This window comes from Pipistrellus hanaki (genome assembly GCF_964339955.1).
Source record: "Pipistrellus hanaki genome assembly, chromosome: 11".
NCBI classification, from domain to species: Eukaryota; Metazoa; Chordata; class Mammalia; order Chiroptera; family Vespertilionidae; genus Pipistrellus; species Pipistrellus hanaki.
Window position 1 is genome coordinate 39,099,789 of NC_140513.1, and position 14,589 is coordinate 39,114,377.

Here is a 14,589-nt window from a genome sequence, read left to right on the forward strand (position 1 = left end):
AAGAGTAAACTTTAATCTGTTATGGAAAAAAATAAGTAAAATTACATTGCCTTGCCTGTGTGTGATGCCTGTTTGATCCCCAAGGCTCAGCATCACATGGAGACACATCAGTTGCAGCCGAGGTCTAGAACTCACGGAAGGAGCTGGAGTGTTGGGACATCAAATATTTGGCAGCGGGTTCCCACTAACCCTACAGTGGCATAAATCTTGCAGATCTGCCTTCCTTGGTGTTGACCTCTGGAAGTAACAAAAGGGTCCTCCTGCTCATTGTTAAGAGGGAGTCTACGGCCAAGTGCAGCTCAAGTCTTTGAAGCCAGGTGGGCTTGGGTGGAAACCCTGACTCCGAGTTGCCTGGAGCATGTTGTCTTCATCTCTGTGTGTCTCATCCTTCCTCATCTATAATATGCTGAGAGTAGCCAAAGCTGGTTTGGCTCAGTGGATAGAGCGTCAGTCTGCGGGCTGAAGGATCCCAGGTTCGATTTCAGTCAAGGGCATGTACCTTGGTTTCAGGCACATCTCCAGTAGGTAGTGTGCAGGAGGCAGCTGGTCGATGCTTCTCTCTCATTGATGTTTCTAACTTTCTATCCCTCTCCCTTCCTCTCTGTAAAAATTCAATTAAAAAAAAATGCTGAGAGTAACCACCTCCAGGACCACTGTGAAGGTTAGACATGATGATAATACACATAGGTGGCAGGCACCATAAAAGGCCACCTGTGGCCCTGGCTGGTTTGGCTCAGTGGATAGAGCATGGGCCTGTGGACTCAAGGGTCCCAGGTTCGATTCCAGTCAAGGGCACATGCCCGGATTGAGGACTCAATCCCCAGTAGGGGGGTGCAGGAGGCAGCCGATCAATGATTCTCTCTCATCATTGATATTCCTATCTCTCTTCCCTCTCCTTTCTTCTCTGAAATCAATAAAAACATTTAAAAAATTCTACTTGTGGCTCACAGACCCTGGCTGTGCAGGAAGTTATTCAACTATTTCATTAGGTTTCACTTCACATTTCTCATTGGGAACTATTCCTATAAGAAAAATACTATTAAAATTTCTTTATACCCCAAACATTCTCCTAGAACTTATAGGAGTTTTTTAATAACTATGTTCCAGGATGTATCATAATTACCACAGATTCAGCCCAATCTCCCACATCTTCTGCATTTATAGTAGAAATAAAATTTTGAATATTTTGAGGTTGACACTCAAGTGTTTTTTTCCTCTCCATCAACCCCCGCTAGCCTGCCTCTGCCTCACACTCCAGGCTTCACTACCCTATTGTCTGTGTCCATGGGTTACGCATACATGCAGACAAGATCTTTGGATAACCAGTTTCCCTCCACCCTCTCCCGCCTTCCCTCTGAGATTCTACAGTCTGCTCCATGCTTCTATGACTCTAGATCTATTTTCATTCATCAGTTTATTTTGTTCATTAGATTCCACATAGGAGTGAGGTCATGTGATACTTGCATTTCTATGACTGGCTTATTTCACTTAGCATAATACTGTCTAGGTCCCTCCATGCTGTCTCACAAGGTAGGAAGCCCTTCTATCTTACTGCTGTATACTATTCCACAGTATAAATGTACCACATCTTTTTATCTACTCATTTACTGATGGGCACTTGGGCTGTTTCCAGATCTTAGCTATTGTAAATTGTGCTGCAATGAACATAGGGATGCATACATTCTTTCTGATTGGTGTTTCATGTTTCTTAGGATATATTCCTAGAAATGGGATCACTGGTTCAAATGGCAGACCATATTGAATTTTTTAAGGCCATCCCATACTATCTATATATAAAACCCTAGTAAGCAAATAGACCAAATGGCAGAAAAACTAAACAACTGGTCACTATGATGTGTGCTCACCACAAGGGGGCGCACACAGAACATGGTGGGTGTTGGCAGCAGGCGGCAGAGCGCAGAACATGGTGGGCATCGGCCACTGCATGGTGGAGCAGGTGAGCAGGGGTGCCAGACCAAAGTGGGCGCCAGTCACTGTCACCAGGGCGAGCCTCTGGTGGTTACTGAAAATTCTTTGCTCCCATGCACCATAGTCCCACCAGGCACTTGCACCTGCTGCTGGTGCTGGCCTCAATCGCTCTGCACTGTCAGTGGGTGAGAGCAGGTCTGGCACCATCAGCATGTGGGAGCAGTGGCAGAAGCTGGGCTGCCAGCAGACAGAAGGCTGGGGGCCACGGTGAGAGGGGCCAGGTGGGGCAAGAGGATGTGTGCACCTCCCCCATTCTCCCCACCTCCCCTAGCCTCATGGCCCACAGTTCCTTTCAAGGTGCACAAATTCGTGCACTGGGCCCTTAGTTTTCCATAATAGCTGCACCAGGCTGCATTCCACCAGCAGTGTTCTAAGGTTCCCTTTTCTCCACATTCTCGCCAGCCCTTGTCATTTGTTGATTTGTTGATAGTAGCCATTCTTACAGGTGTAAGGTGATACCTCATTGTCATTTTAATTTTCATCTCTCTGATGACCAGTGACTTTGAGCATTTTTTCATATGTCTCTTGGCCATCTGTATGACACTCAAGTATTACTGAACCACTTTGGGCAGGGCTCTTGGGTTATGTGGGCCAAAGAAATTTGCATGTTCTAGGGGTTTCTGAATTGCCAGTGTGGAAATTGGGTCTAAGACAGAGTGCATGAGGAAGCTTCCTTCTCTACTAAGTCTTCTTTCTTTACAGGTCCCTTTCCCTCACTTTATGAACAAGCTCAAGTCTCCCCTTCTTAAAAAGCAAAGCAAGGGGGGAAGTGGTAAGAAATCAACCAAAGGACTTGTATGCATGCATGTAAGTATAACCAATGGACATAGACAGTAGGAGGATGAGGGTATGTGCTGGGGGGTGGGAGCAGGCGGGGAGAGGTCAATGGAGGTTTGGGAGGAGACATATGTAATACTTTCAGCAATAAAGAATTTATTTTTTTAAAGCAAAGCAAAACAAAATAAAAACAGAAACCCTTCTTCTCACGATTCTTTGTAGATATGGTTGAACCTCTCTCTAAGGGAGAACATCCAAACTTCTTTGCTGAGAATTCCTTGCCAACTGTCTACATTTGCCCTCATAACTCCACTGAAACTGCCCTCATTCATTTCCAGCCAACAAGGCTCACGGTGTCCATCTCTCTGCTGCTCTGCATCCTATGGATCACGTCCTGCTTCTGCAACTCCTCATGCTTTCGGGCTGTGGCCCTGCACTTTCCTAATTCTCCCCATACAAGTCCGGTTCCTTCTGTTTCTCTCATTCCACCAGTCCCATCCTCTGTCTAATCCTTAAACATGAGCATAAGGCTCCGCCCTCAACCTCCTGCTGTTATCACTTTATACATTCATCTTGGGTGATCTTATCTTGGCTCAAAATTTCTCAACCACTGTCTTTATGCTGAAGATTCCTGCAGCCATAGTCCCACCCGATTGCATTTGACCTTGAGATTCTTATATCAAAGGCCTGCTGGACACCTCCACCTGGATGTTTCTCAGGCAACTCAGAACTGGACACATCTTCTACCCTAACAAATGATAATAAGTGTATGGGGCATGTACCATGAAAGGCTACCTGTGGATCACAAACCCTGGCTGCGTAGGAAGCTATGTGTAACTATCTCATTAGGCTTTACTTCACACTTCTCATTATGAACTATTCCTATCACAGAAATTTGACATTTTCTCAACGTTTGGCACCACTCAACCAACGGGTACTCAAATTAAAAATCTGGGAGTCTCTCTCCACTCACTGACTCATTGCTCCCACCTAATCAGTCACCAAATCATGCCAATTTAGTTCCCTTTGGGTGTTTTATTTACTCCCTCCCTTTCACCCCTCCTATTTCATCCGTCCTGTTTTACATCCTCATCATCTCTCACTGGATCGTCAATCCCCTAACTAGTTTCCCAGTGCCACTCTCATCCCCCTCACATCGACCCTCCTCACAGCTGCTGGTCTTGATAGCAGGCCACATACTACTCACTGTCTGCAAGGTCATGAACAGGTGGTCTAGCAGTTCAGTGACAAATGTCCAGGGGCAAAGTCACACAAATGGTTCCTCCAGTAGGATCTTGCCTACACTTTGCATCTCTTTATTATTGCCCAATGTATAGCTCTCTGGACTGCCTATTGATTCTGAAAGCTAACTGGCATCCTTCTCATAAACTCCTTTCTTCTGCTGGAACAGCCAACTTGTGCTGTTTGCTGTGAAGATCTTTGAGAAGCATACAGTTCCATGTGCTCCCACCGTAATTACTGATTTGTGTTTCCTCTTATTGGTCTTCTGCTGCCACCAAGGACAGGGACCACGGCCACCTATGTACTTCCTGTTCCCTATTCACTTCAACTACTAATATAGTGCCTGATGGATAGCAAGCACTCAAATGCTTGTTGGTAGACTGAGTAGTGGAAGCTTTTTCTGTAAAGAATATGATTCATTCTGGAGTCTATGAAATTATGACACGGTACTACTTGCTTTGCTTGATCATCTTATTCTTAGCCTCAGAATACCCAAAACACAACTAACTTTTTCGCAGAGAAAGCAAATACCCTAGCCGATCTCACTCAGTCACAAGCCCAATCCATTAGTCTGTGCATCAATCACATGAGTGTGCAAGAGATTCTTTTAGGAGCAGACAAATATCTCCACTGGCTTTTACCCATCAAGGTGGGTACCGCTGAGGCCTCACACTCGAGTTCTTGGAAACTAACAGCTCTCAAAAGCTAGTTCAAAGTGTAGTAGTCTGTTGCCAAAAATGCTTTCCAGATCAAGCAGTGTCACTCTCGAGGTTGCTTTGTGACTGTTTGTGATGGCAGAGGATCAAGGGACTCAGGCAAGCCTCACAACTAAATAACCCAAGGGCTATTTGTCCATGGTATGTCAGCCCACAAAAGACCACATATTGGCGAGACAAGCTGAAATACTGCTTCACCATTATATCTAGAAATTACAACAATTAGCCTCCAAAGTCTCTGAAGTCCTATGGTAGGAAGGATTATCAAACACAACTTCTTTCACTACAGAGAAAAAATGTCAAGGCTTTTCAAAAGCTTTAGACATTGATTAAATCCAAAGTGTTTGTTGACACTACATATTGTTTGTCAGGTGTGGTGAGGAGGAGGTGGTTCCTATTCTGAAAGATGCAACACTCTGATGAAGTAAAGGTATGGGGACTCCGATAAGGAGACACCAATAAGATTTACCAATAAGGGAGACAAGGGAAGGCAGAGAAGTAAGAGAAGGGAGAGAAGTAAGAGAAGTCAATGAGCCTTGGGCAACTTGGGGAATGCTTCAACGAGGAGCTGGATCTTAAAGCACGAATAGGATTTGAATAGGCTGAGATGGGGCAGAATAATGCAGGTGTTGAAAACAATGCAACTAGAGTAAGGAGGCCTTAAATCAAGGGTGTGTTGAGTGAATCAAACATTAGGAATTAATGAGAGGTCAGAGTAGAAATACAATTTGGGGCAAATCATGAAGCATCTTGAGTGCCTGGCTAGACATTTTGCACTTTACCCTGAGGGTAACTGATAATTATCAAGGCGTTTTTAACAATCCCTTGACAAGAGGGCATTTCTTCTTTCTTACTTCTGGAGGGGTGGGGAGTTGGCCTTCATTCTAAGGCACTGTCCTCAACCCGGCTGTATATTGGAAAAACTAGGGAGTTTATTTGTCATACTGTGTTTTTTTTGTGTGTGTGTGTGTGTGTGAACAATGCCAAGTCTGGCCCCATTTTGGGCCAAATTAATCAGAATCTCTTGGTGGAGGGCCTGGACGTGACTCTTTTAAAAGAACTACTTAGGTATTTTTAATGTCCAAAGTTAAGCACCACTAGCATAATGCTTAAGTATAAGAATTTATTTGTACATTTTTAGTTTTGGTCGAGAGTGCTTTGCTGACATTAAGTATGACATTATGCTTTGCTTACTTAGGTATGGCTTAGTGGATATAATAGACATTTCTGATGTACAGTGAAAGTTTCTTGCCCTTAAATAACCTTATCATTTACCACTTGTAATATGTTTTTCTGGGTTAAGCACTACCTTCTATCTGCAGTGGGAAAACTGGCAGATATGAAAATCAGGGTTGACCGACCAAGATGCCTAAAACATGTTCCACCACCTGCTGGCCCTACTTTTTGAGATATTCATTCCTTCTGAACAAAACTGGATTTCACTCAATTTCTTAAAAATCAAATGCTTTTTGTAAGAAAAGTGAGTCTACTGCTGGGTGACCTACCAAAGAGATTCTGCTATTTTAAGAACCAGGACCTTTCATGACTGCTGTAGCCCAAGAGGCGACTCACAAAACATGCTAACTGCAGGCTAAGTGATTGAAAATGGCAATGAAGACAGTAAGTCCTATGACAAGAAATTACATTCTCCTCCTCGTACATTGCGACCACAGCTGATTTCTACAATTAGGAGAAACCCCCCAGGCACCTTGTTGGGATTAGACCAGGAGCTGGTGGTGGCTTCCCATTGAGCAATTCTAACTGGAGCAGGGAGGAACTCAGACTGGGTGCTGGCCTTGATAAGAGGGAGTTTGACCAGACAGGACCTAGGGCCAGAGAAGTCAGTCAGGCAAAGCAGAGCAGGCAGATATGACTAGTCCAGGCAGTTTAAATCCCAAGTGGAGGGTGCAGACAAGAGAACTCAAGACCCTAGACTGACTGACAGGGAGGCCAAGAGTTAGGAACCTGCCAAAGAGCTTAGGAGATGAGAGATGATGTTTGGCTAGGCATATCATGGAGGCCACCAGCACCATCAACCATAGAGCATGATTGATGCTGAGGCACCAGCTCTGTGGATGGATATGCAGGGAAGAGCAGCTGAGAGTGGGGGAATGATGGGGCAAGATGCAAAGGACTCCTGACCCAAACCAAGAATTTATGGAGAAAAGGTGTTCAGTCATTTGGAGAGACTATCAGCTAAATGTGAACTTGGTTTTAATACTTTATCTCCATACCTCAGTCAGACATACAGAAGTTGGGTGGCCTGAGAGGCTCGTGGGTGCTAAAAAATAGAGCAAATGGCAAAACTATAATCAAAAGAAAATGGGACTCTGCATAGCTTCTCAGAAGCTGTGTTGGAAAGCTGTTTGAATTAGAAGAAATCATGATTGATAAAATACAAATCTAGTGCGAGTAAGGATAATAACATGTTACTATCTAAAGTGCTCACTATATGATACATGTATTAATGTGTTCATTCTTCACAACATATGAGACAGGCACTTTTATTATCTCCATTTTACAGCTGAGGAAACTGAGCCAGAAAGGATATATAACTTGTTGAAGGCCGCACAGTATGAAAGGGCAGAGGCTGGATTCAAGCTGTCTAGCTTAGAGACTATACTAACCACTAGGCTTACATGGTTTTTCATGATGAGGAATTACCTTTGAAGGTACAGCATGAACCAAGAGCACAAATGAACATGCATAAGGACTTTTTAATCACCCAATACTTAATTTATACAGTCAGCAAATTAATTCACTCAATAAATCTTTATTGAGCATCTACTACATGCCAGACCCTTTTCTCTATGCTGAAGATTGCCGACAGGTGGGATACCCACACATCTGGAAGAGTGAATAAATTCACTGTATGACCAAGAGCATAGTGTTGTGTGACTCTGGTAGGCCCAAACCTTTGAAACCTATTCTATCACATGTATGAACTGTAACTATATCTCTTATGAAGAGTTCCCAAACTGTTGTAATTAACACAAAGCTCCAGGGCCCAGGACCCAGTGGAGACTGGGATGAGGCAGTGATACTGGAGGGAAGAACTGGTGAAGGACAGAGGAAATGAGAGGTTGCCATTGCCTGGGCTGTGACCATGACTGGCAGCCTGTCTGGGCCCAGTGTGCTCCTCCATAAAATAAAGATATTGCACTGGATAACCCCTAAGGCCCACTGCTAGGACCTAGGAGCCCTTGCAGAGCCAGAGCAGATTCAATGCTGTGCTCAGGCACAGGGCACAACAGCCACGCTCAATAGCAGCATAGCCAGGGCGGCCGGGAGAATGCCTGGTGATACTATCACCTTGACCGTCTCACTGAGAGACATCCAAGGGACGCCCTGAATGTGGGCTGCACTCCGGTCTCAACACAGCGTGGGTTTGTGTTTCTGCTGAGAGGGCACTGGGAGACCCATAAGCAGAGGAAATGCAGGTTCAAGCAGGCCCTGGGGCAGGAACTGCCCTGTGAACCCCTCATTTTAGGGTGAGATGCACAGTGGGCCCCTCATGGTTAGGAAAAGAGAGCTGTAATCCGCAGGGAGGGAGGACGGCTCCTCCTGCTCCAGCAAGGACCCCGGGTCCCTTGCCAGACTTTGGCTTTAGCTGAGCTTCAAGAAATATCAGGCGGATTATCACTATTTATAATAATGGGCACATGACCGAGTGCAGAACTGAAACTCAGATGGCCAAGTGACCAGAAGTGTCCTCAAGACAGAAGGAAGGGGTTTGGGTGAAGAAAGGAGGTGTCAGAAAGAGACACAGGCATGTGCTTGCAATGGGATTTGGGTACCTCTGCCATGGTCACACCCCCACCTCCACCCCCACCCCTTGTTATACCAAACCTCTAGCCAGGTCCTGCTTCGGACATCAGCACTTGCTCCAGGATATCATCCAAACTCTTCCTGGATTAGGCAATTTCTCGACTCCTGACCCCCCACTGCTATAGAAATAAAAAATGCTTTCCCTATATAAAAAAAAATGCTTTGAATTTTATTTTTCTACCTTCTCTTAACCTGACACATTTCAGTATCTGTCTTCCTCTACTTGGGTGGCTTTGTTTTTGAAACTCCCAATTAAAGAGCAGTGCCTGGATTTGGATTTCACCCTTCCCTTTCCTCAGTTCCTCTGAGGGCATTAGGTTAGAGGTACTAAGCGCCAAAATATCCAAAACTCAGAGTGAAGCCAACATCCACCTGATGACTAATTTGAATTGTGACTCTGGAAGAAAGGTCAACTTTCTGTTCTCTAAGAATCCTCCGAGGAATGGCTGACATGCGCAAATGGAATCAATGGCTTGGATTTCAGCTGAGGACCACTGTGTAAAGGAGTAAATGAAGATCTTTATAGGATAAAATAGATCTCTTTTTTCCTGGATTTAATTCAAAACTAAAAACATAGAAACGAGTTCAAATTTGAGTCTGACACAATCTCACTTGCCTTGACAAGTTTGGGAAGATAAAAAAATTCTACAAAAAAATAAATAAATAAATAAATAAATAAATAAATAAATAAATAAATAAATAAATAAATAAAAAATAGAGGGGCCCTAGCTGGATTGGCTCAATGGAGAGAGTCAGCCTGTGAACTGAAGGGTCCCAGGTTGGATTCTCGCCCAGGACACATGCCTAACTTACTGACTCGGTCCCCAGTAGGGGGCGTGTAGGAGGCAGCCGATCAATGATTCTAATCATTGATGTTTCTATCTCTCCCTCTCCCTTCCTCTCTAAAATCAATAAAACATATTTTAAAATAAAAATAGAGGGGGGTGGGTGGGAACCAAGGCCACCATTGGCAAAAGTAGAAAGTAGAGGAGGCTAGACTGCAGGGCTGGTCCCCTGCACTGGTGTCACACCCTGTGCCTGCGGTGTCCCCATGGTGGTACACAACCCAAGCCAGCACACTGCCCTGCCCAAACTCGCCCATCCTGTGTCCAGTGGAGATCAAGCATATTTTAAAATGGCCATGAACTAGAGACATTGGAATTGTAACCGGAGATGTGTAGAGAACAAATACTTGAAATAAACTAAAGGGTTGGACCTCCAATATAATTTGGGGCAGCTGGGGAGATATTTTAAGACAATCACCCCAGATTTGAATCTCCTGTGATGAAATTCCAATTCCTCCCTTCACTGGCCTTTAGCATTGTTCTTTCCATTGGAAATTAACCTACTGACTAAGGACATATAGAAATGCCATTTGTGTTCCAAACACTGTGGGCAAAAGTCTCTCTATAACCTACAACTTTTCTTTGGTGGATACAAATGCACAGATGGAACCCGTCTCAAAGGGTTTTTGCAAATAGATGAAGGAAATTAGCAAAGAAACTTGTGAACAGCTTGCCAAATTTCAGCCCAGGGCGATTTTATTATCTGCAAGTCACCAACCTAGAAATGGGTTTGTAACAGAAATTCTTAGCGATGGCTTCTCAGCAGGCAGCCACAGCAGCTGGCACACAACTGAACAAACTCTTTACCCCTCTGGAGTGGACTGTTATGTCCAAGCTCTGGTCTTTGAAAAAACACCATCTTGTAAAGACAGAAGCCTAACTTGCCCCACCTGGAGTGCTCGAAGGAGCATGAATTCACTCCCCCAGCCAAACCAGAAGCCCTAGTACCGAGCCAGAAAGCAGTGGCCGTTAGAAGTTAGAAAGAAGGGAAACGGGAAAGCAACAGTACTTTCATTATACTATTAAACCTTAATCACCTTTTCCTATAAGCATCTGCCTGTTTGCTCGGTTTAACTGCCACTGTGCAGAGGTGCCAACTCAGCGGAGAGCACTTCCTGTGGGCCTGCGAGACGGTGGAGTTGGGCAGGCTGTGGCATGCCACTGACCCAGGCCGCAGTCCGCCAGAGGATAAGGGAGGGTGTGTGTGTGGGGGGGGGGGTGGCCCTCAGGGACTGAGGCTCCTGGATTAAGGGGTGATGCTCATTTCCCTTTCTGAGGGCCAGGACTAGAGAGGTGCCAAGGGAGCAATATTTAAGGTGTTCACTCTCAGGGTCATACAAGTGGCTCTTTGACCTTAGGCCTGGATTACTACTGAGCAGTTCCCTCCCCTAATTAGCCAGGTCAGCGCTGGCCAATGCCATGTGACTTGGACCATCCATTTGAATATTCGAAGACTGAGATTCCCTTCTGTGAAAATGGGGCTAACATCACCCACCTGTGAGTGTCAGAGACACTAATGTATGCAAAGCCCCAAATAGAAGCCTGGGGCAGAATCAATTGTGAATGACAGTTCCTGTGTTCCAACCAGAGCTTCTGGGCTCCACCCTTCTCCAGGTTGGGTGATTGGAGGCCTGAGGATAATTGGAAAGGGGAAGGAGGTAACTTGGCCTCCTTTATGCTGCAGTGTTTTTGAAAGAAGGCTCTTTCCCAGTCCCAATGGCCTGGGGCAGTGGTCAGCAAAAGAGCCAAATATCAACAGGACAATTGAAATTTCTTGAGAGCCAAATTTTTTAAACTTAAACTTCTTCTAATGCCCTTCTTCAAAATAGACTCGCGCAGGCCGTGGTATTTTGTGGAAGAGCCACACTCAAGGGGCCAAAGAGCCACATGTGGCTCGAGAGCCGCAGTTTGCCGACCATGGTCCTGGGGCATCAATCTTCTAAAGGGAGTCACACAGTGAGGGAAAGAGGAAAGAGAAGAGACTCCCAGTGTCTGCTTTGGGCGCTGGAGAACTACTTATTTTTACTAAATGAAGGGAAAGAAGATACCTCTGAAGTGTTCACATTTAAACTTTGTCACTAGAACCCAAGTGGTATGTAGTGGTGAGACCACGAACAACACCCACCAGCTTAGTGGCCTCAGGCACAAGGTCAGGGACTTGGTTTCCTCTTTTGCCAAGAGCTGGATTATAAATACAACAGGAATATGATGATGATGTCATGCAGCAAAACACAGAAGTCTCTGCCGAAACCGGTTTGGCTCAATGGATAGAGCGTCGGCTTGGGGACTGAAGGGTCCTGGGTTCGATTCAGGTCAAGGGCATGTACCTTGGTTGCGGGCACATCCCCAGTAGCGGGTGTGCAGGAGGCAGCTGGTCAATGTTTCTCTCTCATTGACGTTTCTAGCTCTCTATCCCTCTCCCTTCCTCTCTGTAAAAAACCAATAAAATATATTTTTTAAAAAAACAAAAAAAAAAACCAACACAGAAGTCTCATCACAGGATTATGGAACCGCTCCCGAAGGGTGGAGAGAGAATGCCCCATTCGACTTCCCCAGCTCGCAAAGGTGTCCACAGAGGACAGAGAGGATGAAATGCTGTGGATGACAGTCACCAGCTGTGCCCCGCTTCACCCTTCCATTAAGTGCTGGGGGGGAGGGGCAAAACCTCAGCGCTTCTACCCCAGGCCAGGTAAACAAAGGACACCCGCTCCACCCCCAATCTCTTCCTTGGCCATCTAGGCAGCACAGCTGAGGTTTGGAAGGAGGATCCATGACGCACACTTTTCCTTCCAAGGGGATTTAACCCCAAGATAGCATTTCCCACGTGAAAGAGCCAACCAGCAGGGCAGTTCACCTCGGGCAATCCGGGGCACCGAGCCTCCTTACCTTCCTCATTTAAAATCCACGGCCGGAACGCCAACACCGAGTCAAAGCCACAGGTGTTCTCTTCGAAGGCGCAGGACCCGGCGGGCAGGTCCACGGCACGGGCAAGCTGCAGGGCTGCGGGCACAAAGCGAGTTTCAGTTGGGGCTCCAGCCGGGGAGCTTTGCACCAGCTCTGGGCGCCCGGGGGAAACCTACCTGGGGGAAGTGAGGGGAGGGCGTGCAGGAGGGGGCAGGTGAGGGGATGCACTAGGAACTCCCTCACCGGCGCTTCCAGGGCGCGAACCTCCTCCGCGCTCCCTCATCACCACCCCAGGCTTGTCTAGGGGAGCGGGATAGCCGCTGCTGAGAAGTATCAGGAGGCGCCCTTTGGATGGCTCAGCTCAGGACAGCGAGCCCGGCCACGGGAGCAGCAGGAGTGGGAGAGGGTCACGAGAGCGTCCCCTGTCCCCTGCTCCCCCAAACACACACCCACACACCCCGGGTCCAGGCCTTACCTTGCACTGCCAGCAGGATGCCCCTTACCAGCATGGTCACGCTGCGGGCGGAGGACCGGAGAGTGGTGGAAGCTGCCAGCGGCTGGGACGAGCTGCTCCCAGGGGAAGGGAGCGTGGGAGGCCGGGGTGCCCGGGACCGGGCGGAAGCAGTCCAGAGGCCAGGCGTGCACTTAGAAGCTGCAAGACTTTGCAAAGAGTTTCTAGAGCCGGGCGGAGAGCGGAAGGTGCCCAAATGGAGAGCGCAGCTTGGTCAGCTGCAGCCGCGGGTCTGACCGCGTCCCCGCCGCACGCACAGCTGGTCCTGGGCAAGGAGCAGGCTGGGCGGGGAGGAGACAACTGCACACTTTTTTTTTTTTTTTTTTTTTTTTAAAGGCTTGCCAGGAGTGGCTGGGAAAGGAGAGGTCAGGATGCAATGCCTCCGCGCAAGATTTCAAAGTTTGGGACCAGATCCCTTGCACTCGGGCTGGCCTTCCAGGAGGCGCTCCGCCCCGCCCCGCGCGGTGGGAGCCAGCTTATTTCTGGGGACAGCCAGCCTCTCCGCATCTGGCATGGCAGTCCCGCGGGGCTGGCCTTCATGTTAACTGCTTCTCCCCGGAATGGAAGACCGTGGGATCCTCCTGGGAAAACCGAGAGGAAATTTTGGAAACTTGGAGGGTGGGATAGCTTCACATCTCACCGGTTTTCAGCATTCGTGGCCCAAGCAACCCTAACCTTGAAATACCAACCCCCTGGTCGGTCCCCGTTTTTAGCAGTGGAATGTCTGGCATGCCTGGCGCTCTGCATACCCTCTGTCCAGTGAATGGGGCATTCCTCCTCTCCAGAGAGCCATGATAAATGAACAGGCGGTTTCTAAATTGGGACGTGGGCACCAGGGTTTCCTGGGAGAGGGCTTACTGGGAGGTACCCATGAGCTACCCATTTGCTTTGAGCACTTAAGTGGGTCTTTAAAATTGTTCTCTTCCAGTAAAGCAAGGCTTGTTTGCTTGTTTCTCCCCCTCTCAATCCTCTTTATCATGTTGTGCAGGCACTCTGGTGCCTAGGGTAGTGGTTCTCACACTCGAGGGTGCATCAGAATGGCCTGGAGGGCCCCGCCCACAGAGTGTGTGACCTAGTAGATTGAGGGTGGGCCACGGAGGTTGTGCACATTCCTAACAGACTTCCAGATGCGGATACCGATGCTGCTAGTCTGCAACCAAGGTGGGAGGACCACGGGCCTTACAGACGCCTGGACACCCATCACAGCCCTGCTCACACGCACCACCTGTGTCGGACTCTCCTGGTTTTTCTTGTCCTTCATCGGCAGCTCCTTCCCAGGCTCCGTGGCTGATTCTTGTCACCTCTCTGGCTCCTGAACATCTCCTGTTTCTATTCCTACTCACTTCCTCAGGGATTTCATCCAGTCTTATAGTTTGAAGCACCAACTATAGCCCAATGACTCCTAACTCTATGCTTGTAGCCCAGACTGCCAGCCAACCCCAGACTCTTCTCACTGCCACCTCAACATGTTCATTTGGATGCTAAGGAGCTACGTCATGCTTACGGGGCCCAACACGAACACCTCCCATTCCTTCCCAGCCCTGCCTTTCTCTGCATCGAACTCTTCTTAGTGAAAGGAGCCATTTTTCTTCAGTTGCTCAAGAGAAACAACAACAAAAACACACAAAAACAAAGCACCACTGACAGTTATCCTTAACTCTACTTCTCAAGACATTACCAAATCCTGTTAGTTCAGGGTTCAGAATGCAGTCGGTGCTGAATGCTCTGTGCCCACTGTGATCGCCCTGATCTAAACGCGATTGTTGTCAGCCAAGGT

The 14,589-nt window shown here is 47.3% G+C and overlaps 1 protein-coding gene across 2 annotated transcripts in view; it reads right to left on the minus strand.

Moving 5' to 3' along the window:
- MAMDC2 (MAM domain containing 2) overlaps positions 1 to 13,115 on the minus strand; it is a 128,158-nt gene extending 115,043 nt beyond the window's left edge. The window contains exons 1-2 of one of the 2 annotated variants that reach the window (XR_014796383.1): positions 12,777 to 13,115; positions 12,284 to 12,397 (exon numbers count right to left, since the gene is read on the minus strand). Coding sequence is in view for 1 of the 2 variants with exons in the window: in XM_084899516.1 (XP_084755642.1) it covers positions 12,284 to 12,397; positions 12,777 to 12,810 (148 nt within the window). In the remaining variant the exon portion in view is untranslated. The remainder of the gene's footprint in view (positions 1 to 12,283; positions 12,398 to 12,776) is intronic. The other variant, XM_084899516.1, reaches the window with a different exon arrangement.
- Between the last annotated feature and the right edge of the window lie 1,474 nt (positions 13,116 to 14,589).